General features: G+C 39.5%; 1 protein-coding gene across 1 annotated transcript in view; it reads left to right on the top strand.

Moving 5' to 3' along the window:
- The first annotated feature begins 6,624 nt into the window (after nucleotides 1-6,624).
- LOC120780024 (calcium/calmodulin-dependent protein kinase type 1) overlaps nucleotides 6,625-25,283 on the top strand; it is a 160,801-nt gene continuing 142,142 nt past the window's right edge. Inside the window, exon 1 of the mRNA XM_040112313.1 lies at nucleotides 6,625-6,780. Coding sequence (XP_039968247.1) covers nucleotides 6,745-6,780 — 36 coding nt within the window. The 5' untranslated portion in view covers nucleotides 6,625-6,744. The remainder of the gene's footprint in view (nucleotides 6,781-25,283) is intronic.

Genomic DNA, 25,283 nt, shown 5'->3' with positions numbered 1-25,283 from the left:
CAAAATTGTAAGGGCTACTCGAAAGCCGCAACTACTCGATCAAATAATAGCCGGTACGTCGAACGTGGTAGTGGTAGAGCCACAATTTTCCCATACTTCATCCTTCTAATTGTATAGTCCTAACTCCAGGGCTAAGGAGTACCCATTCTGGCCACATCTAAGCCAGGCGTGGAGTTACTATTCTTTATAAGCCGATAACACAGGAAAGGAAAATAATGAACAGCCAGTTGAACAAACCGATGGTAAAGAAATTTTAAATAAAACCACAAATAATAAACGGATCAAAGAAACAACCGCGAATATCATAACTAGTAATTAAAAACCCATAAATCCGCAAAAATATAGTTTCTTATTGTATACATGTTAAAGCAATTATGATACATTCCAAATACTATGTATAAAACCAAACACGTTTTCGACATTTATAGCATGTTCGCGGAAATACATGCAACAGTATAAAAGCGTAACACTAGGCAAAATATTCGCCTAGGGGGCCCAGGATGTTTAAATGAGTTAAGCCTCCCCCCTCACTCAACCTGGGAAAAACTTGCGCACCGCAATTCCCCACAGCTGATGACACTACATCACACCACAGTTGAGAACATCACCACACCCAGCAAGCTGTCACCACAACAAAAAAGGATTTGAACAATGTTTCAGACGATCATTGCACGTCAACATTCGAATATACACATTCGCTTTCAATTTTTCGTTCTCGAATGATCCCCCGCGCTGCAACGTATCGATCCTACGCGGCGCCACGTCGATATCTTCTGCTATCACTCGGTTTGGGAACTATATCCACCCCGTTCCGTACAATTGAATTTCCAACATACATAACTATGTATTTAATACTTGCGCTAAATAAACCTTAAAATAAAATTATTGTACATTTTAAAATAAAGCATTTTTTATTTAACGAGTGTTAAAATGGTCGGTAATTCTTTTTAAAAAATTGGCTAGCAATTTAATCACACTTATTTCAGTTTAGCTAAGCCGAAAGTTGTAAAGAGTTTTACACCAACAGTATTTACTTGTGATTTTTGGACTAACTGTTCATACCGTTTTGTTAAGTAAGGCCACTACAAATTTATCCAGCAACAAAAACTATATAGCGGTAAAATAAACATAACATTAATACATTGAAGCATTGTCCCATATAATTATTTCGCGCAGTCACCGTCGAACTGTCATCGTAACCGGTTGCTTTTCGCTCTGTGCTTATTGAGTTTGTTAAAACGGTATAACGGTTTGTTCTGCGTTTATATTACGCTCGTGCTTTGTTTGTGAATTAATTTTTTATCGTTTTATATCTTTTCAATCACTTAATTTCTTAATTTGTTAAACTAAAATTCAGAAAGCGTTTACTATGGCCCCTAAATACCAAATTAGGGGGATAATAGGTTTTCCTATTATCTCCAATAATAAAAAGAAAAGAAAAAAACCAAATCCGATCCCGTTAGACCAATTTCCAGAATTACCAGTCTCAAACACGGATGATCCAAAATTTTTGGTCATGTGTCATCGCTGGACGACAACAAGCCACTTAATTCGTTATCATGCTTCGCTACGTATAAAGGTATTCAAGCAATCAGTAAGGAAGTAAGTAAAGTTACTGAGCTACGTGATGGTAGCCTACTGCTCTTTGTAAATAACAACAAAACAGCTAGCAAATTTCTTTCTGCAAAAATTTTACCTGGCGGAGGTCATATCAATGTCAAGCTTCATAATACTTTGAATACGGTTAAAGGCACCATATACGCCCCATTCCTGAATTATCAGAAGAAGATATTGTTGATGGTCTTAAGGAGCAGGGTGTTTCTGCTGTACATAAGTTTTCACGAATTGCTGACGGCTCCCGTAATCCTACGGGTGTAGTTTTATTAACTTTTGATAAATACAAACTTCCTGAAAGAATTCGATGTTGCCTGGAGGAACCTCACTGTCCGTCCGTATTACCCTAATCCTATGCGTTGTAAGCAATGTCAATTAATTGGCCACACAGCAAAATACTGCCGTAATTCACCTTCTTGTGTCTCATGCAACCTCCCTTCCGATCATACCCCACCTACTGAATGTAAGAGAATAATGTGTGCAAATTGCTCGGGCGACCACCCGGCATCATCTAATACTTGCCCTAAATATCAACAATCCAAAGAAATATTAAAAATTAAAACTATTTATAAATGTAGTATGCGTGAAGCTGTTACCAAGTATAAAATTCAATTTTCTCATACAACTTCTAATGCAAACTCTTTTGCCTCTATAGCTAAAATTTCTAACAATACTAATCAAATCAATAATGAAACAACACCTAATAACAAATCCAACAATCCTACCAAAACTAATCTAACAACAACTACAGACATCAATTCATCTAAACAATCCCTTCCAACCCATCCTACCTCCTCTTCTGTCACTTCTCCTTCCCCTCTCTTTTCCCCTTTATCCATCTCTGACTCTCCTCTCAATATCCTTTCCTCCTGTCCTATCACACCCTCCCCCACCCTCTCCCTGCTCTCGCAAGATCCTCTTGCATTACCCAATTTTCCTTCTTACAATGAAGACATTTAGTTTAAATAAAATATTCGTAGCTTAACTTTTTTCTTTTATAAGTTTACATATGATATGATTACACTTCTTCAATGGAACATTAACGGTTATGTTAATAATTATATTAACTTAGAGTTACTTATGGGATCGTACAATCCATCTATTATCCTGTTGAATGAAACTCACCTATCTTATAATGCCTCAGCTTTTACCCCTAGGGCTTATGTGGGATATTTTATTAATCTCCCACATAACACCACCAACAAGCAGGGAGTTGCCATCCTAGTTAAAAGAAATCTACCTCACGTATTACTTCCCATACCCCTTTCAATTTTTTTCTTCTGTAGCTATTGAGATCCTCGCCCCCTATAAAATTTCAATCATCTGTGCTTATTCCCCTCCTGATCAATCATTTTCTACTACTGAATTTTTTAAATCTTATTCCTTCCGGTTCAAATCCTTTTATCTTGTGTGGTGACTTCAATGCTTGGAGTCCCCTTTGGGGCTCTGCTTCGGCTAACTCCAAGGGACGTAGCATTGAGGATGCCTTACTAAGATCCAACTGCATTGTTTTAAATGATGGTTCCCCCACCCATTTTTCCACTCACTCTACCTTCACTAATATTGATCCTCAAAAATATCCTGGTGTTGTATTGATGATCTCCATGGCAGTGATCATTTTCCCATCCTTTCCGAAATATCTACTTCTCGCCCTCATTCATTTTTTAAGCCCAGGATTCGGTTTAAAACTGATTCGGCTGATTGGGATAGGTTTGAAGAAGCCTGTTTTTCGCATTCACGTTATTTCCCCTTTTCTTCCAATATAAATCAAGAGGCTTCTAGAATCCAAAAAATTATACGTTCTGCTTCTAACTATTCTTTTCCCCTTTCTTCTTTCTAAACCAGTCAAGCTTGCTCCTCTTTGGTGGAATAATGAGCTTTCTCTGCACTAAGAAATCTGAAACAGATCGCATGGCATCAATTTAAACGTTTACGTTCTAGTGCAAACTTAATAGCTTACAAAAAATCCAATGCACTTTTTCGCCATAAAGCTAAGGCTGCTAAGGTTCATTGTTTCCAAGAATTTACGAATAATATCACTTCTTCTTCGGATTCTAGAAAAATCTGGACTGATATGAAAAGACTGGCTGGTTTATCACCTTCTTCTCCTATCACTTATTTAAATACTCCTCGGGGCACTCTACTATATCCCAAAGATATAGCCTTAGAGTTTGCCACCCACTTTTCCAATATTTCTTTGGACTCCAATTTCTCTTCTGATTTTTCCTCTAGTAAACTTTCTTCTCTTTGCTCTCCTTACCTTCCTCCTTCCACCTTATCTCAATCAGCTGAATATTTAGATGCCGATATATCTGAACTTGATTTTAATTTAGCCCTCTCGTCAGTCAAGGGCAAAACTCCTGGCATTGATAAAATCTCTTACCTTATCATCAAGCACCTTCCTCCATTCCTTATATCCCGTCTAGTCAAACTTTACAATAGTATTTTTCTCAGTGGCAACTACCCTGTCCTCTGGAAGACTAGCGCGATTATTCCTATTTTAAAACCTGGTAAACCTCCTGGTGTGGTCAGCAGTCATCGTTATCGTCCCATTTCCCTTCTTCCTTGCCTTGGTAAATTGATTGAAAAGATTATTGCTACTAGACTCGCCTGGTATGCTCAATCTAATAATCTCATTTCGCACAACCAAGTTGCGTTCAAGAGGGGGCAGGGTACGTTGGATGCTCTCCTGCACCTTGATCACTTTATCTCTGATACTCTGTCCCACAAAAATCATGTTTCTATTCTTTCTTTAGATTTCCTAAAAGCATTTGACAGGATTGGGATTCATGTAGTGTTAAGACAGCTTAGTAGGTGGAGAGTGGGGTCTCTCGTATTTTTAACTTTGTCAAATCTTTCCTATCCAACCGTAAATTAAGTGTTATCATATCCAATGTTTCATCCTCTGTTCTACCATTAGATAGGGTCACCGCTCTCGGTGATCCTATTTACTATTGCATTTGATGAAATCAGTACCATTCTATCAGATTTTGTTACTATCCGGCATCAGATTTATGCTGATGATTTAATTTTATTCTCAAAAACTTCAAATTTGACTTCAGTAACAATTACTTTCTCTGAAATTTTATTGCGTCTTTCTCGTTGGTCCTCTACTTCAGGCACATCAATATCTTTTCCTAAATCGAAACTTTTTCATATTTGTAAAAAACATCAATGTACTATCCCAACGCTCACATTTGATAATACAAACATTTTGTGTACAGATAGTATTAAGTTCCTTGGTATTGTATTAGACTCTAAGTATACATTTAAGAAACATTGTCAGTATATAAGAAAAAGACTTTTTGTTAATTTAAATATTATTAAATACCTCTCATGTAAGCGCTCACTCATCGGCTCGGCTTTACTGGTCAACGTCACTAAAGCCCTCATCTCATCTGTAATTAATTATGGCTTGGAAATTTATGGACATCATTCTAAGAATCATCTAAAGATGCTTGCTGCGCCCTATCATTCTTCAGTTCGTTGTTCTCTTCGAGTGTTTCCAACATCGCCAATTAAAAACATACTGACGGAAGCTGGCCTACCTTCTCTAAAAGATGCAGTGGAAGATAGCTTAAATAAGCTTTATTCAAAACTCATACTCAGCACGAACTTTACTATAAAAAAGGACTTTCAATCATCACTTTTTGCAGAAAGAGGTCTCCTAAAATACCGTCTTCTATTTTTAAAAGTGCTTTGTTTGCTAAAACCAATGAGTTGCCGCTTAAAATATTGCTGCCTTGCAGTAAATATATTCCACCGTGGAAAGTAAATGAATCTTCTTTCATTAGTGATCTTACTTTTCTTCGCAAATCCATCACTCCAAGCACTGTGTATAAATCTCGATTTTTGGAATTATCTGCGCACTTCAAATCTTTTGGTTGGCAGTTTATATATACTGATGGCTCCAAATCGTCGCATACATCTTTTGCTGTAGTTGATGATAACCAACAAAGAATATCGTATGATTTATTATTTCCATTTTGTTCAATTTTTACCGCTGAAGCTACGGGTATTCTCAAAGCTGTCCAGTATGCCCAACAAAACCTTGGTAAATTCATCATCTGTACAGATAGTCTATCGTGTTTTCAAGCTTTAAAAAACCGCAGTAACTACAATGACGTCATTATTGGCATTAGATCGCTGTTGTTTTCGTTAGCACATAGACTAAAATAATGTGGATACCCGGTCACTCTGGAATCATTGGAAATACTTTTGCGGACTCGGTGGCTAAGGAGGTGTGCATCACTCCAACAACTACATCTGCACCTTGTTTGTTAAGAGTGATATAAAACGGCTTATTATTCAACAAAGATCCACTAAATTGGCGGCTTGATTGATGATTGCAGACACCACTACTCTAGATTCACACTAAATTCTACACTAAATTCAAATCGTATCAAACCATCCTTTCCGTCATCGCTTTCATCCAATTGCTATCATTCCATATATCAGACTTCGCATTGGCCACTCCATTATCACACACGCTCACATACTAAATGGCACTCAGATCAACCAATGCCCATTTTGTGATTCAGATTTAAATCTATTGCATCTTCTGCAACATTGTCCAGCACTTCAAACTCATAGACTGTCAAACTTCAATAATACTGATCCAATAATTTTATTGATGGATCCCTCAAGCAACAACATTTCGAAAATCTACAACTTTTTGAAAGACAGCGACCTTCTTCGACGCATATAACATAACCAGTCGGCCGATAGCCCATGATGCTAGTGCTGCGTATTTTCTTAAGTTTGTATAATAATTGTATTATTATGTAAGCTTTTATAAAATAAAAAAAAAAAAAAAAAAAAAAAAAAAAAAAAAAAAAAAAAAAAAAAAAAAAAAAAAAAAAAAAAATAAATAAAATAAAATAAAATAAAAACAAAAAAAAATTATTTCGCGCACTGTACATACATAATTGTTATTGATAGTTTTGCTAATATATTACATACAAACTTTCAACATATAATTGTTGCCATAATATGTAAATGTAAACAAAAAACTGTTTTTATTTTAGAGTAACTGGTGGTGAACTATTCGATAGAATTGTAGAAAAAGGTTCCTATACCGAAAAAGATGCGTCTGATCTTATACGTCAAATTTTAGAAGCTGTTGATTATATGCATGAACAAGGTGTTGTTCACAGAGACTTAAAGGTAAGTAAGAAACGTAATACCCTTTTCTTTATTTTCTTAAGAATTCCCAGAAAGATTAATCAGTTTTTACTACCAAATTATTTTATTTTATTAATCCCAACTTTTCAATACAATCAAGACGCCTGATACATTAAAATATGTACATATATGCAGGGTTTGTCCGGAAAGTAATAGGGTTGATTTTCTTTCGCCACAACTGTACTTCAGAGTGTGCGCGAGTTAATTTTTATGTTAAGTAAAAATGAGTCAAAAGAATATATTTTGAGCTGCACCGAAATGTGTACTCTTTATTTATCCTCTTAAGACTAACTTATTACATGTTTCTTACTTCTATTTATACTAACTAGTATGTTTACTTATTACTAGTTGACAGTTTGTTTACATTTATATTGTTTGCTTAAAAACATTTGCTTTGTTTTAAGATAAGGTTGTTGCGGTACTCAAACTCAATGTTGTTTTGATACTTGTTTGTTTAGGATTGATTGTTGTAGTGATAGTGCATTTCAATTGTTGGAACTCAAGGTTGTTTCTGCATTCTGTTTACTGAAACAAACGGTTGTTTTGATGTTTGTTACTATTATAAGGAATACAATCCTTAACTCGGGCACCGGTAGAGGCCGTTCCTAGCTAACGAACGAGCCACTGGTCAGTTGTATCCTGGAAAGTCAGGACAAACATTTTCACGCAATGTGTTTCTGGGGGTGGCACAAGCCGAAAATGCAGCGTTCGTTAAAGCAGAGGTACGCTTTTAAATTGTGTGTGAAATACGGTTAATCTACGACAGAGACATTTGATAACCGTCGACTAAAAATTCTTTAATTGCTCAGATGTTAAATTTATGAAAATCTGTGATTCTTGACATTGTGTCGGAGCACTTGAACATGAGCAAGGTGTGCGCTAAGATGGTCCCAAAAGTGCTCACTGACGACCAGAAATTGCGGCGAGTGGAAGTGGGCCAATAAAATTTTAACACGTTGTGAAAGAGACCCCCAATTTTTGAATAACGCAATCACAGGTGACGAGTCATGGATCCCGAGACAAAGAGGCAATCTTCCTTTTCTTTTGAGACGACAAATGGGATCAAAGCAGCATGCACCTCGGCCCTCAAGGCTATTCGGGAGAACGCCTTCAACGCCTGGAAATCGCGCTGGCAGCGCGGCATCGACGCAGAAGGAGCCTCTTTTGGAAGTTATTAAATAATTGTAACGATTGGTTCAATACATGTTTTTAAATCGACTTAGTCCTATTACTTTCCGGACAAACCCTGTATACTTATGAGTTATTTGTCTATATATTCAAAACATGAAGGTTCTGAGAAGATATAAAGCGATTTTACCAATTCACTGATGTTAAGAGTATAGATTTCGCCGGTCGGAATTATTGATTTCTAAATATTTTCTGTTAAACTATTAAAGTGAAGGTAAAAAGTATTGCTACGCAAATCTGAAGAAATGCATACTTGAAAATTCTAGCTTAGCCACGAAGATGCTGCTAAAATCAGAAGTAAATACTTGTAGTATGCAGGAATAAGTACAAAGATGGTGAGGTGTTCACTTGGTGGGTATATTTTTATAGCTTCTAAACGTACTACGCGTTCTCATCAATTAGTAGTTTTATGAATAATGATACTAATGTATAACAAATGAAATATGTGTACCTGTTTTTTCGATGGACGAACCTTTCTCGTTCAGCAAACGTTTTTTGGTTCTAAACGTCAAATAAAAAGTACAACTTAGACAGTTTTTCTTCTTCTTCTTCTTAATTGGCGTAGACATCGCTTACGCGATTGTAGCCGAGTTAACAACAGCGCGCCAGTCGTTTCTTCTTTTCGCTACGTGGCGCCAATTGGATCTTCCGAGCGAAGCCAGGTCCTTCTCCACTTGGTCCTTCCAACGGAGTGGAGGTCTTCCTCTTCCTCTGCTTCCCCCGGCGGGTACTGCGTCGAATACTTTCAGAGCTGGAGTGTTTTTATCCATCCGGACAACATGACCTAGTCAGCGTAGCCGCTGTCTTTTAATTCGCTGAACTATGTCAATGTCGTCATATATCTCGTACAGCTCATCGTTCCATCGAATGCGATATTCGCCGTGGCCAATGCGCAAAGGACCATAAATCTTTCGCAGAATTTTTCTCTTGAAAACTCGTAACGTCGACTCATCGGTTGTTGTCATCGACCAAAGCCTCTGCACCATATAGCAGGACGGGAATTATGAGCGACTTATAGATTTTAGCTTTTGTTCGTCGAGAGAGGACTTTACTTTTCAATTGCCTACTCAGTCCGAAGTAGCACCTGTTGGCAAGAGCAATCCTGCGTTGGATTTCCAGGCTGACATTATTGGTGGTGTTAATGCTGGTTCCTAAATATACGAAACTATCTACAACTTAAAATTTATGACTGTCAACAGTGACATGAGAGCCAAGTCGCGTGTGCGACGACTGTTTGTTTGATGACAGGAGATATTTCGTTTTGCCCTCGTTCACTGCTAGACCCATTTTCTGTGCTTCCTTGTCCAGCCTGGAGAAAGCAGAACTAACGGCGCGAGTGTTGAGGCCGATGATATCAATATCTTATAGAAGATGGTACCTTCTCTATTTAGTTCTGCAGCTCGAACTATTTTCTCCAGAAGCAGGTTGAAGAAGTCGCACGATAGGGAGTCGCCTTGTCTGAAACCTCGTTTGGTATCGAACGGCTCGGAGTGGTCCTTCCCGATCCTGACGGAGCTTTTGGTGTTACTCAACGTCAGTTTACACAGCCGTATTAGTTTTGCGGGGATACAAAATTCAGACATCGCGGCATAAAGGCAGCTCCTTTTCGTGCTGTCCAAAGCAGCTTTGAAATCGACGAAGAGGTGGTGTGTGTCGATTCTTCTTTCACGGGTCTTTTCCAAGATTTGACGCATGGTGAATATCTGGTCGGTTGTTGATTTTCCAGGTCTGAAGCCACACTGATAAGGTCCAATCAGTTTGTTAACGGTGGGCTTTAATCTTTCACACAATACTCTCGGTAGAACCTTATATGCGATGTTGAGGAGGTTAATCCCACGGCAGTTGGCGCAGATTGTGGGGTCTTCTTTTTTATGGATTGGGCATAGCACACTTAAATTTCAATCGTTGGGCATGCCTTCGTCCGACCATATTTTACAAAGAAGCTGATGCATGCTCCTTATCAGTTCTTCGCCGCCTTGTTTGAATAGCACGGCCGGCAATCCGTCGGCCCCAGCCGCTTTGTTGTTCTTCAGGCGGGCCATTGCTATTCGAACTTCTTCCTGGTCGGGCAATGGAACGTCTGCTCCATTGTCATCGATTGGGGAATCGGGTTCGCCTTCTCCTTGCGTTGTGCGTTCACTGCCATTTAGCATGCTGGAGAAATGTTGCCTTCATAATTTAAGTATGCTCTGGGCATCGGTCACTAGATCACCTTTGGGGGTTCTACAAGAGTATGCTCCGGTCTTGAAACCTTCTGTAAGCCGCCGCATTTTTTCGTAGAGTTTTCGAGCATTACCCCTGTCGGCCAGCTTATCAAGCTCTTCGTACTCACGCATTTCGGCCTCTTTCTCCTTCTGTCTACAATTGCGTCTCGCTTCCCTCTTCAACTCTCGGTATCTATCCCATCCCGCACGTGTAGTGGTCGATCGTAACGTTGCGAGGTAGGCAGCCTGTTTTCTCTCCGCTGCGACACGGCACTCCTCGTCGTACCAGCTGTTTTTTTGCTCTTTCCGAAAACCAATGGTTTCGGTTGCAGCTGTACGTAACAAATTTGAAATACCGCCCCACAGTTCCCTTATACCGAGTTGTTGACGAGTGCTCTCAGAGAGCAGGAGTGCAAGTCGAGTAGAAAATCGTTCGGCTGTCTGTTGTGATTGCAGCTTCTCGACGTCGAACCTTTCTTGTGTTTGTTGGCGTTCGTTTTTTGCTGCACAGAGGCGAGTGCGAATCTTAGCTGCAACATGATCGTGGTCCGAGTCGATGTTAGGACCTCGGAGCGCACGCACATCTAGAACACTGGAGACGTGTCTTCCATCTATCACAACATGATCGATCTGGTTGTTAGTTTTTCTATCCGGAGACAGCCAGGTAGCTTGATGAATCTTCTTATGCTGGAATCTAGTACTACAGGTAACCATATTTCGGGCCCCGGCGAAGTCAATCAGCCTCAACCCATTTGGGGATGTTTCGTCGTGGAGGCTGAATTTACCGACCGTAGTGCCAAATATACCTTCTTTGCCCACCCTGGCGTTAAAGTCGCCAAGCACGATTTTGACATCGTGGCGGGGGCAGCTCTCATGATTGCGCTCCAAGCGCTCATAGAAGGCATCTTTGGTCACATCGTCTTTCTCTTCCGTCGGGGCGTGGGCGCAAATCAGCGATATGTTGAAGAACCTCGCTTTGATGCGGATTGTGGCTAGACGTTCATTCACCGGAGTGAATGATAGTACTCGGCGACGGAGTCTCTCTCCCACCACGAATCCAACACCAAACATGCGCTCCTTTATATGGCCACTGCAGTAAATGTCACAAGGACCTACTTGTCTCTGTCCTTGTCCCGTCCATCGCATTTCTTGGACGGCGGTGATGTCAGCCCTTATTTTTGCGAGGACATCAACCAGCTGGGCAGCGGCACCTTCCCAATTAAGGGTCCGGACATTCCAGGTGCATGCCCTCAAATCGTAGTCTTTATTCCGTTTGCCATGGTCGTCATCAAAAAGGGGGTCTCTCATCCGAGGCTGTTTAAACTTTTTCATTGGTATTGTTTTTTACGTGGCGGGTCCCAATCCCAGCGCATAACCTTGAGAAGGGATGTTTCGCCTTCTCACATTAGTTCGCCTTCGAACGGATGTTCTTAGGCTACCCAGAGGATACTTGGTCAAAGACCGGAAGTAGTGAGCTGCTTGAGCCATGTGTAAAAGAATCGTTTCTGGCCACTCCCAAGTGAATGGCGATCAGAGAACTTTCCTCACTTGCGTGAACTTCTACTCATGACTCCATCCTCCATAGACAGTTTTTCGCAATTCGAAAAATATCAAAAGTTATTGCAATTTATATATTTTTTGCAAGATATTGGAAAATATTTTCTCTTAACAGACCAAACCAATTTCGTTTATATTCACTAATATTATTTATTTTTACAAAAACCAATGTTTGTACAAGGAGCGTTCCAAACTAAATAGGACTTTTTCAATCTATATGTCGACTGGTGCGTTAGAATCTGCTATCTTTATCGATTGTCCAGTGAGAATTTCATGACATTTCATTGATGAGAGCTTCGAACAAAGAGCCAACATTAAATTTTGTTTTAAAATTGGTAAAACTTTTACCGAAACGTTTCAATTGATGAAGCAAGTTTATGGCGATGATTACCTATCCCGTAGCAGAGTGCACGAGTGGTTTCAACGTTTTCAAATCGGTCGTAAGGACATAAATGACGATCAACACGTGGGTCAATCAAAATCTGTGATCACCGGAAACTCCATCGAAAATGTGCATGAATTCATCAAAAAACAGTCGAAATCGTCATTGAAATTCATGGAAATGAAATTAAACATCTCCAAAACATCGATCTATCGCATTTTGACCGAACATTTGGGCTTACGAAAGGTGTATGCACAGTTTTTCCGCACAAATTGACTGACGACCAAAAATAGTTCTCTTCGATCGACGCTTGTGACCGATTATTTGACTAAAAATCACATTTTAACTATTAACCACTCCCCGTATTCACCTGATATGGCATCGTGCGACTTCTTCCTTTTCGGAAAAATCCATTTGCTCATGAAAGGAAAGCGTTATACAGACATAGAGGCTATTCAAATGGCTTGCACCGGCATACTAGCGGTCATACCGGTCAACGAGCTAAAACACTTGTTCGACATGCTTTTGGACCGTGAAAAAAGCTGTATTGAAGCAGAAGGAAACTATTTTGAATAAAGTAAATTAATTTCGCCGATTTTGCCATTTGTCCTTTTTTTTAAGTCCTGTTTACTTTGTAACGCACCTTGTAAAAAATGGAAACAACTTTCTTAGACAAATTTAAAAATTTTTTCATAAATTGTTCACTTTTTCGGCTAAATAGTTGTTTATAGAGAATCGACAAGAGCGATGTAAGCGACGCACTGGTTCCGATGACGTAGCATGATGATTTGGATCGAAATCAGTTCGGTGTGTTAAGTGAAAGTAAATATTTTCCAAAAAACAATATAAATTTAAAAGATAACTTTCGAAAATTTTCGAAACAAAGCAGCTCAACATGGGAGGTTTTGTTTCATATGTTATACATTAGTGGCATTGTTAATTGAATAACTCCTTACAGATGTGTTCAGTGCCCAAACAATAGCCAGTAACTCCTTTTCATTATTGGCGTAAATGATCTCCCTTTCCGTCCTATGCCATAGGCCGAAGTACCGATCGTTTGTTCGAATGGCTTGTTGTAATATGGATACCTAAGCATTTTAGGCTCTGGAAATTCTGCAATAGCCTTTAATTTCTCCTGGTCTGTTGTTGTATCGTATCCAAAAAAGTTCACGCTCTTCTTAAAAATCATGAAACATACTCATTCAGAATTCTTCAGACCGAAAAGGAGTCTTCGAGCATCGTGCTTCCTCCCATTTATCGAGAAAAAATTTTTATCACAGTTACCTTCTGCGAGCATTATTTGATGACACCCGGACTTGCGGTCCTGCGTTGAGAAGTACTTGGCTTTACCAAGTGCCAAGTACCCATGATATATTAAGTATCGGGTACTTGTCAGGTGTGGACCTATCATTAAGGGGCTATACCAATGTGATGCATGAAAAATTAGGCGAATTTCGTGATTTTTTTTAGGAGAAAGTACGGGATTGAATATTTCGAACTTCTTTGAACGTATAAATGCATAATTTCAGCTATATTTTAAGATTATTGTTTACAAAAATATTGAAAAATAACGGAGTTATGGGCTGTCTTAGGAGGTGCTGAAAAAAAATCCCCGAACTGCTGACATGATTCTGACCGAATGATTAGCTGAACCAAAAAAAAATTAAAAAATAAAAAAAAAGTTTATTAAACTTAAAAATATTTCCTATACAATGACCTACTTCTTCTTCTTAATTGGCGTAGACACCGCTTACGCGATTATAGCCGAGTTAACAACAGCGCGCCAGTCGTTTCTCCTTTTCGCTACGTGGCGCCAATTGGATATTCCAAGCGTAGCCAGGTCCTTCTCCACTTGGTCCTTCCAACGGAGTGGAGGTCTTCCTCTTCCTCTGCTTCCCCCGGCGGGTACAGCATCGAATACCTTCAGAGCTGGAGTGTTTTCGTCCATTCGGACAACATGACCTAGCCAGCGTAGCCGCTGTCTTTTAATTCGCTGAACTGTGTCAATGTCGTCGTATATCTCGTACAGCTCATCGTTCCATCGAATGCGATATTCGCCGTGGCCAACGCGCAAAGGACCATAAATCTTTCACAGAACTTTTCTCTCGAAAACTCGCAACGTCGACTCATCAGTTGTTGACAACGTCCAAGCCTCTGCACCATATAGCAGGACGGGAATTATGAGCGACTTATAGAGTTTGGCTTTTGTTCGTCGAGAGAGGACTTTACTTTTCAATTGCCTACTCAGTCCGAAGTAGCACCTGTTGGCAAGAGCAATCCTGCGTTGGATTTCCAGGCTGACATTGTTGGTGGTGTTAATACTGGTTCCTAAATAGACGAAATTATCTACAACTTCAAAGTTATGACTGTTAACAGTGATGTGAGTGCCAAGTCGCGAGTGCGACGACTGTTTGTTTGATGACAGGAGATATTTCGTCTTGCCCTCGTTCACTGCCAGACCAATTTGTTTTGCTTCCTTGTCTAGTCTGAAGAAAGCAGAACTAACGGCGCCGGTGATAAGGCCGATGATATCAATATCATCAGCATACGCCAGCAGCTGTACACTCTTATAAAAGATGGTACCTTCTCTGTTTAGTTCTGCAGCTCGAACTATTTTCTCCAGAAGCAGGTTGAAAAAGTCACACGATAGGGAATCGCCTTGTCTGAAACCTCGTTTGGTATCGAACGGCTCGGAGAGGTCCTTCCCGATTCTGACGGAGCTCTTCGTGTTGCTCAACGTCAGTTTACAAAGCCGTATTAGTTTTGCGGGGATACCAAATTCAGACATCGCGGCATAGAAGCAGTTCCTTTTCGTGCTGTCGAAAGCAGCTTTGAAATCGACGAAGAGGTGGTGTGTGCCTATTCTTCTTTCACGGGTCTTTTCCAAGATTTGGCGCATGGTGAATATCTGGTCGGTTGTTGATTTTCCAGGTCTAAAACCACACTGATAAGGTCCAATCAGTTTGTTGACGGTGGGCTTTAATCTTTCACACAATACGCTCGATAGAACCTTATATGCGATATTGAGGAGGCTAATCCCACGGTAGTTGGCGCAGATTGTGGGGTCTCCTTTTTTATGGATTGGGCATAGCACACTTAAATTCCAATCGTTGGGCATGCTTTCGTCCGACCATATTTTACAAAGAAGCTGATGCATGCTCCCTATTAGTTCTTCGCCGCCGTGTTTGAATAGCTCGGCCGGATATCCGTCGGCCCCAGCCGTTTTGTTGTTCTTGAGGCGGGCAATTGCTATTCAAAATTCTTCATGGTCGGGTAATGGAACGTCTGCTCCATCGTCATCGATTGGGGAATCGGATTCTCCTTCTCCTGGTGTAATTTAAGTATGCTCTGGGCATCGGTGACTATATCACCTTTGGGGCTTCTACAAGAGTATGCTCCGGTCTTGAAATCTTCTGTAAGCCGCCGCATTTTTTCGTAGAATTTTCGAGCATTCCCCCTGTCGGCCAGCTTATCAAGCTCTTCATACTCACGCATTTCGGCCTCTTTCTTTTTCTGTCTGCAGATGCGTCTCGCTTCCCTCTTCAAATCTCGGTATCTATCCCATCTCGCACGTGTTGTGGTCGATCGTAACGTTGCGAGGTAGGCAGCCTGTTTTCTCTCCGCTGCGGCGCGGCACTCCTCGTCGTACCAGTTGTTCTTTTGCACTTTCCGAAAACCAAGGGTTTCCGGATGCAGCTGTAACGTAGGAGTTTGAAATGCCGTCCCACTGGTTCCCTTATACCGAGTTGTTGATGAGTGCTCTCAGAGAAACGAGTGCAAGCCGAGTAGAAAATCGTTCAGCAGTCTGTTGTGATTGCAGCTTTTCGACGTCGAACCTTCCTTGTGTTTGTTGGCGTGCGTTTTTCGCTGCACAGGAGGCGGAATAGAATCTTGGCTGCAACAAGATGATGGTCGAGTCAGTGTAGGACCTCGGGCGCACGCACATCTAAAACACTGGAGACGTGTCTTCCGTCTATCACAGCATGATCGATCTGGTTGGTAGTTTTTCGATCCGGAGACAGCCAGGTAGCTTGATGAATTTTTTTGTGCTGGAATCTAGTACCACAGATAACCATATTTCGGGCCCCGGCGAAGTCGATCAACCTCAACCCATTTGGGATGTTTCCTCGTGGAGGCTGAATTTACCGACCGTAGTGCCAAAGATACCTTCCTTGCCCACCTTGGCGTTAAAGTCGCCAAGCACGATTTTGACATCGTGGCGGGGGCATCTCTCATAAGTGCGTTCCAAGCACTCATAAAAGGCATCTTTGGTCGCATCGTCCTTCTCATCCGTCGGAGCGTGGGCGCAGATCAGCGATATGTTGAAGAACCTCGCTTTGATGCGGATTGTGGCTAGACGTTCATTCACCGGAGTGAATGATAGTACTCGGCGACGGAGTCTCTCTCCCACCACGAATCCCACACCAAACTTGCGCTCCTTTATATGGCCACTGCAGTAAATGTCACAAGGACCTACTCATCTCTGTCCTTGTCCCGCCCATCGCATTTCTTGGACGGCGGTGATGTCAGCCTTTATTTTCACGAGGACATCAACCAGCTGGGCAGCGGCACCTTCCCAATTAAGGGACCGGACATTCCAGGTGCATGCCCTGATATCGTTGTCCTTATTTCGTTTTCCATGGTCGTCATCAAAAGAGGGGTTTCTCATCCGAGGCTGTTTGTCGTTTTTCATTGGGGTAGGCTTTTTACGTGGCGGGTCCCAAACCCAGCGCACAACCCTATGCAGGGGATGTTTCGCCTTCTCACTTTAGCTCGCCTTCGAACGGATGTTCTTAGGCTACCCAGAGGATACTTGGTCAAAGACCGGTAGTCGTGAGCTGCTTGAGTCATATGTAAAAGAATCGTTTCTAGCCACTCCCAAGTGAATGGCGATCAAAGAACTTTCCTCACTTGCCTGAACTTCTACACATGACCCCATCCTCCTATGACCTACGATCTTTGAAAAAATCAAAAATTAACAAAATAGCGTAAATTTGAAAAAAAAATCGTTTCTTTAGGGAAAAAATGGACGTGTTTTTAATGCCAATTGCACAATTTTCAACCAATAAAAAAAATAATTTCTCGTTGAGCTGTGAGTTAAAAGTTTCACTTATATATGTATGTTTGCACCTCCGAGTGGTCTTTAGAACGCTGTCATCCAAAAACTATTCAAGATACGACCTTTCCGATTTCACAGGATAGTTTTGAAAATATAAACTATCGAAAAAGTGTCACATTGGTATTGCCCCTTAAGCTAAGTCAGTTTCTCGGACTTTTGTATAATGCCATTTTCAATGAGATTTTAAATTTCTTTATTGGCGAAAGCAGCTACCTCCATTGGGTATAAGTAGAGTCTGGCATAAATGGGCTCCTAATCTATTTGTCTGATCTTAGCTACCACCGCCATTGATCTATTATTCCATAGAACATCGACTGGTCCTGCAGAAAAAAAAATTTGCTTCCATGTTGAAAATTGAGACAAAATATTTTTGCGTTATTTTGGTTGCGCCGTGTATTGAGTGTATTGTAAATGGGGTCTCTACTTATCAGACGGCCTTCAACCTCTTATGTGGCCTAGTAAAATTATGAGTCCGTATTATTTTTCTTGTATCACAAACACATAAAAATATATTTTTAGTTTATCAAGATGCTGAACGGTTTTTTATTTGTATAAAACGACTACACGTATAAACTTCAAATGGCAAATGCTATGCAAGCAAGTAAGGAAGGGCTAAGTTGGGGTGAAACTGAATACTTTAAACTCTTGCAACTTGCAAAAATTAAGTTAGGAAAATACTCAAGGCTGATTGACTTCGCCGGGGTCCGAAATATGGTTATCTGTAATACAAGATTCCAGCATAGAAAAATTCATCAAGCTACCTGGCTGTCTCCGGATCGAAAAGCCACCAACTAGATCGATCATGTTGTGATAGACGGAAGACATGTCTCCAGTGTTCTAGACGTGCGTACGCTTCGAGGTCCTAACATCGACTCAGACCACTATCTTGTTGCAGCCAAGATTCGCACCCGCCTCTGTGCAGCAAAAAACGCACATCAACAAACACAAGGAAGGTTCGACGTCGATAAACTGCAATCACAACAGATGGCTGAACGATTTGCTACTCGACTTGCACTCCTGCTCTCTGAGAGCATTCGTCAACAACTCGGTATAAGAGAACTGTGAAACGGCATTTCAAACTCCTTATGTACAGCTGCAACCAAAACCATTGGTTTTCGGAGAATGCAAAAGAACAGCTGGTACAACGAGGAGTGCCGTCTCGTAACGTTATGATCGAACACAACACGTGCGGGATGGGATAGATACCGACAGCTTAAGAGGGAAGCGAGATGCATTTGCAGACAGAAAAAGAGAGAGGTCGAAAAGCGTGAGTGTGTAGAGTTTGACAAGCTCGGCGACATGGGTAATTCTCGAAAATTCTACAAAAAGATGCTACGACTAACAGAAGGTTTCAAGGCCGGAGCATACTCTTGTAGAACCCCCAAGGATGATCGGATAACCGCTGCTCAAATCATACTAAAATTATGAAGGGAACACTTCTCCAACCTGCTGAATGGCAGTGAAATCAAAACGCCAGGAGAAGGCCGACCCGATTCCCCAGTCGACGACGATGGAGCGGATGACAAACTGAACGATCGGAATCAAGTTCTTGTATGGAAAACTTTCACATTTGACAATGTATCTTCACAAAAGTTGGCACAGGTTATTTTCTAATATAATAATGTAATGTCCGAAGAAATTGTTCAGATCGGCTTACTATAGCATCTAGCTGCTATAAAAACTGAACGATTGGAATCTAGTGCTGGTATGCCTCCCCCACTCTACCTGGGATAAACTGACGCACCCTAGCAAGACACTTAATACACCTCAGACGATAACACCATAACACAACACCAACTCAACTCACCACATCTGCACCCCTACCCACTAAAAAAACAGGATGGACAACAGGACAGGAGACACAAATCGTTCTACACTTTCGCACGTTAACATACACACTGCGCCGCGTCGACACCTATGTACGTTACTCAACTTCTATCGATACCGAAATATAAATTATAAAAGAAATTATAAAATCTATTTAAAACTTACCTTCCTCAACAATTTAACGACGTTATATGTCTTTATGTAAAATGACAGCTAAAACAGGGTCGCATTTATATTTTTGCGTGACATTGCACGCAAATATACATGGGTTTTGGTCTGACGTATTTTATAGCCATTGTAAATAATTTTCTGCGTGTGTTTGTTGTTGTGCCGGTGCACCAAGGGGAAATATGTATATGCAATTCTTGCACCATGCAAGGGTTTTGCAAGAGCTAGCGAATACCCCTAATGTGTTATCTTTGGCATAGTTAATAGTTTAATAAAATCTAAAAATTAAGTGCTGGATGTTTCCCACTAAATTGGGCATCCAATTTATTCATGGTCCTTCGAGCCTTAAGGCAAGGCACCTTTGGTTTTCAAACAAACTGACATAATAAAATCAAAACTAATTTTGGTGGCAAATTTCAAATGCGATAATGAAAGTGAAAGATATACATATATAAAGTGCAGTGGAGAAAACCAAAACATAAAGTGCAGTGACTCAAATAGAACAAAAAAAAATAAAATAAACAAAGCAAATTAAAATATACTTATACTTAGTAATACAAAAATAACAGAAAAGGTGTAGTGACAAAAACCAAACCAAATTCCAAAGAAAGTCGACAACAAATACAAATTACAACACAGAAATACATACATACATACACATGTGTGCATAACCAAAAAAAAACCAAACGAGTGTTGTGAAAAAAAAACATTGCAGTGAACAAGCAGAAAAACAAAAAAAAAAAAACATTATTATATATTAGAAACAAAAAAACAAAAGAAAGTACAGTGCAGTACACTAAAAATATTAAATACATTCGGACAAACACAGTAAAACAGTTCCAGCAAACAAACAAAAAAAAACCAACACAAACGCGAGAATTCTAAAAGCAAAACCTAAATCGGGCGCGAAATTTAAAAGTGCTTTAATAATAAAACACAACAAAACTACGCAAAAACGAAACAATCGGGCGCGATAATTAGAACAAATATATATGTATACAAACAAAACAACAGCAGAAGGAGGTAACCAGCTGGAGCACGGAAAGAGGAACAAAACGCAGAAGGCATTAGGGCAACATATGTACATACATACATACACCCTGCAAAGCAAAACATACAGAAGGAATACTAAGTGAGCGCATCAAGACATTTAATATATTATATGCATGTATGTATGAAAAAAGAACCTATAACACTTTAACAAGTCACCAAATGGTGTTAATTTTGGGTTTAATTTACCGGAAAATCCGAAAACAGTTTAGTATATCTTACCTTCGTGTATTCAAGCACACTTATTAACAAACAATTAAAATATTTACTTGCAATTTTCCAGCATATATCTTATGTTTCACAAAAACAATAAGCAGGATTGCATAGGCAAGGGCGTAAACATAAATTAGAATCATAACATAAAAAACAAGGCAAGAAAGGCAAAAACTACAAACATATATATAAGCACCTTTACCTTTTTTCAAATTTTCAGCAATACCCTCCTTCTTTGTCAAACAAAAACAAGAAGGACTGCCCAAACGTTACAGCAAATATTTTGCACACATACGTTAGCACAAGCAATTCGTACAGATTTATGTAAATAGCACATTGATCTCTTCAACGAGCTCTCAATTGCACAAAACATAGGCACTTACAAGTCCAAGTCTTAGGGTGTACCTAAATACAAATCATTCAGACATCAAATATTTTAATTAATAAAAAGCGCGGTTTTCAATAGCAATTAACAATTCAAATATATTTTCGAACTAAAATATAAATAAATAATATTATTTTCCAAAAATGGTTAACAACAACAATAATCAAAATACACCTGCAGGAGCTACACGCCCAAAACAGGTTGCTAAATTTATTTCAGAAAGTGACAGTTTAACAAGATACTGCACTAGATTTGCCTCTTCATCGATTCAAGAAAACTCCGAATCATTACTAGAAATCAAAATTATAAATCTCAACAAATTTTGGACACGACTCCAAGCGGCTCATAACGCCATTCTAGATTCTGGCGATTCACATCTACCACAAAATTTTAAATTATCTGCTTACGCCATATACGAAAACTGCTTAGACCAGTAAGAAGAAACAAAACCTATGATATCCGGTCAACAAAATTTAGAAAGAAACAAGTGAAGCATTCATAAAGCTTCAATCCACTGTTTCAAATTGTTTGTCGGTTTTATCGACACGGAATATTCCCACAGATAACTGGGACCCCATTCTGGTAAATATATGCACCGCTGCATTACCAGAAAAATCGTTACTTTTATTTGAGCAATCGCTCTCATCGCGAAGAAAGTGCCGAATGTGGCAGCAAATGAAAGATTTTCTTACTACCCAATATGAAATTGCGGAAAGAGTAGAAGAAAAAATAATCAAAACTAAGAACATTAAACACCACCAAAATAGAAACTTGAATAGACCCCAAGTTAGTAACAATAACAATTCAAACAAAAACTTTTACAAAACGCAATCGTTCACATCTGAACAAAGAAAACATACGTCATGCGAACTATGTAAAAGAGGGCATAAACTTATATCTTGCGAGAAGTTTAAAAACTTAAAAGCTAACGAACGAAATAATTTTGTCAGGTCACACAAACTTTGCACTTTGCACAAATTGCCTGTCACATGCGCACACATATAAAAATTGCAAAGGCAAATTCAATTGCATCTATTGTTACAAAAGACATCATTCAATGCTGCATATAACAAATTATTCCATCTCACCCCAAAGAAGCGCTTATACAAAAAGAGACACAAGTTCAACTTCAAAAGCAAATACAGAAAAACAAAATACTAAAAATTGTCAAGAAACGCCATGCACAAAAATTTCGATTGCTACACAGCGAAACTCAAAGTAGACCAATTTCAGAACCAATTACCACTATAAAAACTCAAGTTGAGGAAACCACGAACGAATGCTTCAATTCACAATTGAAAAAAATTTCGAGAGATAAGAAAACTCCCTCCCCTATCAAATAAAACTATAAAGATTCAATATTGTGAAGCCTCTTCTAGAGCCACAACGACTCGATCAAATAATGGCCGGTACGTCGTACGACTACTACTAAAACCACTAGTTTCCAATACCCCACATATTGGTAGAAAAAACCAAACTCAGAATTTAGTCTAACAATATTAAAAACTCAAATATATGCTACTTTTCGACCCCGCAGGACGGCTTTCGCCAATAACGAAAAAAAAATTCCCTGAATAAATCTTTAAGCGGCGGCAGGCTGCTACTTGCCAAATTAATGCACAGCTGCTGAAATATTACATAAAAGAAAATGGTTCAAAAAGTCGAAAATTCGACACCCATCATAAACTAGTGCCTAATAATTTTTAAATAATAAAATATAAGGGTGGGAATCGGTTGTACTTGTACTAACTTGAACATTCCACTTATAAAGAAAAACTGGAAATTACCAAATTATAATTCCAATAGAAGCCGTTCTCCATTCACGGCCACACTCTCGCAAGATCCCTCATAGTCATTTCATAGACCTAATCCAGGGCTAAGGAGTACCATTCTGGCGATAATCCAAAAAAGCAAGTAATAAATGATCAGCATAATAACTATCAAAGAAACAACCGCTTTATATAACTGCGAAAAGCAGTTACAAACTCGTAACTGCGCAATATATAGTTTCATATCGTATGAACGTAGAAGCAAATACATACTAAAATAGTATGTTTAAAATCAAAGCCATTTTCACAATTTATTCTGAGCCCTCGGGTACTCTACTATCAGTACGCCGATACACATTCCATCGCATATACATACACAATACTAGGCAAAATATTCGCCTAGGGGGCCCATGATGTTTAAATGAGTTAAGCCTCCCCCACTCTACCTGGGATAAACTGACGCACCCTAGCGAGACAGCTTAATACACCGCAGCCGATGACACCATAACACAACACCAACTCAACTCATCACACCTGTACCCCTACCCACTAAAAGAAAAGGATGGACAACAGGACAGGAGACACAATTCGTTCTACACTTTCGCACCTTAACATACACACTGCGCCGCGTCGACATCTACGTTACTCAACTTCTATCGATACCGATCCTGTGCGCTTCGGAAATACAATTAAGTTCTCAGCGGTCCTCAGCGATATGAAAATTCAATAAAGTTAACTCTTAAAGTGTTTACTATTTAATCATAAAATAATGTGTTTTCTTTGGCATAGTTAATGGTTTAATAAAACCTAAAAATTAAGTGCTGAATGTTTCCCACTAAATTGGGCGTCCAATTTATTCAATTTCCATACCAGCACTAGATTCCAATCGTTCAGTTTTTATAGCAGCTAGATGCCATAGTAAGCCGATCTGAACAATTTCTTCGGAGATTACATTATTATCTTAGAAAATAACCTTTTGCATTTGACAAGATATGTTAACGAATTTTGGTATATATTATTTTCCAAAGCAACAATGTTATACATATATTACCACCACTTACTTGTTAAATCACTCCAGAATAAAAACCTTTTTTTTGTGTTATGGCCAAATGATTGCCTTTTAATTCTTTAAAGTATTTATATGCACAAGTTTTACACAATATTTCAAATGAAAACTTAAGAGAAAAATCTCCCTGGTCGGATACCAGTGGAGTGACAGTAAACGTGTGGAAGAACCGTATATTGATGAGCTCCTTGGTCTGATACCAATGGAGGTTGTACCAAGTATACGCAAAAAACGAAATTAGGATAATTGGATGAAGTGCTGCGCGTCGAAGATCAAAAGATGAGACAAGATGCTTGGAGAAAAACGTGAAAAGTTGCTGCGCGCCGAAAACACGTCCGCTGATGTGTATCACTGGTAGATCGTGATCGAAAAGGACGGCCTCTTCCAGGACGAGGGTTTTTGCTCGTTGGGCTGTGGAGAGCTATGGTGGGTTGATGTACGGCGTGTATTAGTGTGTGTGTAGACTTCTGCTTCCAATCGATGAGTGTTGTCTCCAAGTGTGGTGAGTGTGCCAGTGTTGCTTTGTGAACCAGTATTTATTTTGCATTTTAGGTGACGATATACACTTGCAGAACCTGTGCAACAAGGTGCTTAAAGCAAAGTGCTGTGAACCCAAAAATGGGTAAAGACATTACATGTATTAAATTCACTGCTGATAGTGACAGTTTGATAAGATCTGAATCGTCATTAGAAATCTAAATCCAGAATCCCCACAATTTCTGGACACGTCTCCAATTTGCATATGAAGCAATTTTAAGTAGACAACATGAATAAAAGGGTACAGAATTTATGTAGGATAAAATAAATGTTGGTTGTATTTCGACCATTTGTTGAAGGAGATAATAAGTTTTAATATTATAAATGTTAATGTTAATGAAAATAAGTGTCGACGAGCGGTGAGAATCCTAATACGACTTGCCGGCACTGGCGATCTATTTTCCGCAGGATCGTGGTCGAATTGTAGAACGGAATATATTAGCGTAGGTGTCGGCGCGGCGCAGTGTGGGAATGAAAGTGACGGGCGAACTGTGAATTGACGTGTCGAATTGTTTAGGACGAATGTGTCAGCTTCCTCGTTGTCCATTCCTTTTGTTGGTTGGGTTGGTATACATGTAGGTGTGGTGAGTTATTGGTTTTGCGTTGCAGTACCATTCTGTGGTGAATTGCGCTGTTTTTTTAGGATGCGCCAGTTTTACCGGGTAGAGGGGGTGGGTGCTTAACTTATTTAAACATCCTGGGCCTAGGCGAATATTTTGCCTAGTAGTATACGTATAGGTAAGTATTTCGACGTACTACTGGTGGAGTAGCCGAAGCGCGGAAGTATTTCTTGATGGAGTTGTAATATACTCATGTGTGTCCGTGTGTGTAGAGTACGGATTTTGGTTTGAAACATACCCATGTATTTAAATGTGCATTTTAATATGCGGGTAGGTGCTTAAGAGAAGCAACTTTATTTTGAGGATTTATTTGATTTTACTGTCAACTTTTTGTATTTGCGATTTTTTCTTTTTATCGTTTTATTAAGTGGATTATTTATTATTTTCCCTTTCTGTATGA

This window comes from Bactrocera tryoni, unplaced genomic scaffold (assembly GCF_016617805.1).
Source record: "Bactrocera tryoni isolate S06 unplaced genomic scaffold, CSIRO_BtryS06_freeze2 scaffold_120, whole genome shotgun sequence".
Classification (NCBI taxonomy): Eukaryota; Metazoa; Arthropoda; class Insecta; order Diptera; family Tephritidae; genus Bactrocera; species Bactrocera tryoni.
The sequence above is the reverse complement of the archived record's forward strand: the minus strand, read 5'-3'. Positions and strand labels throughout refer to the sequence as shown.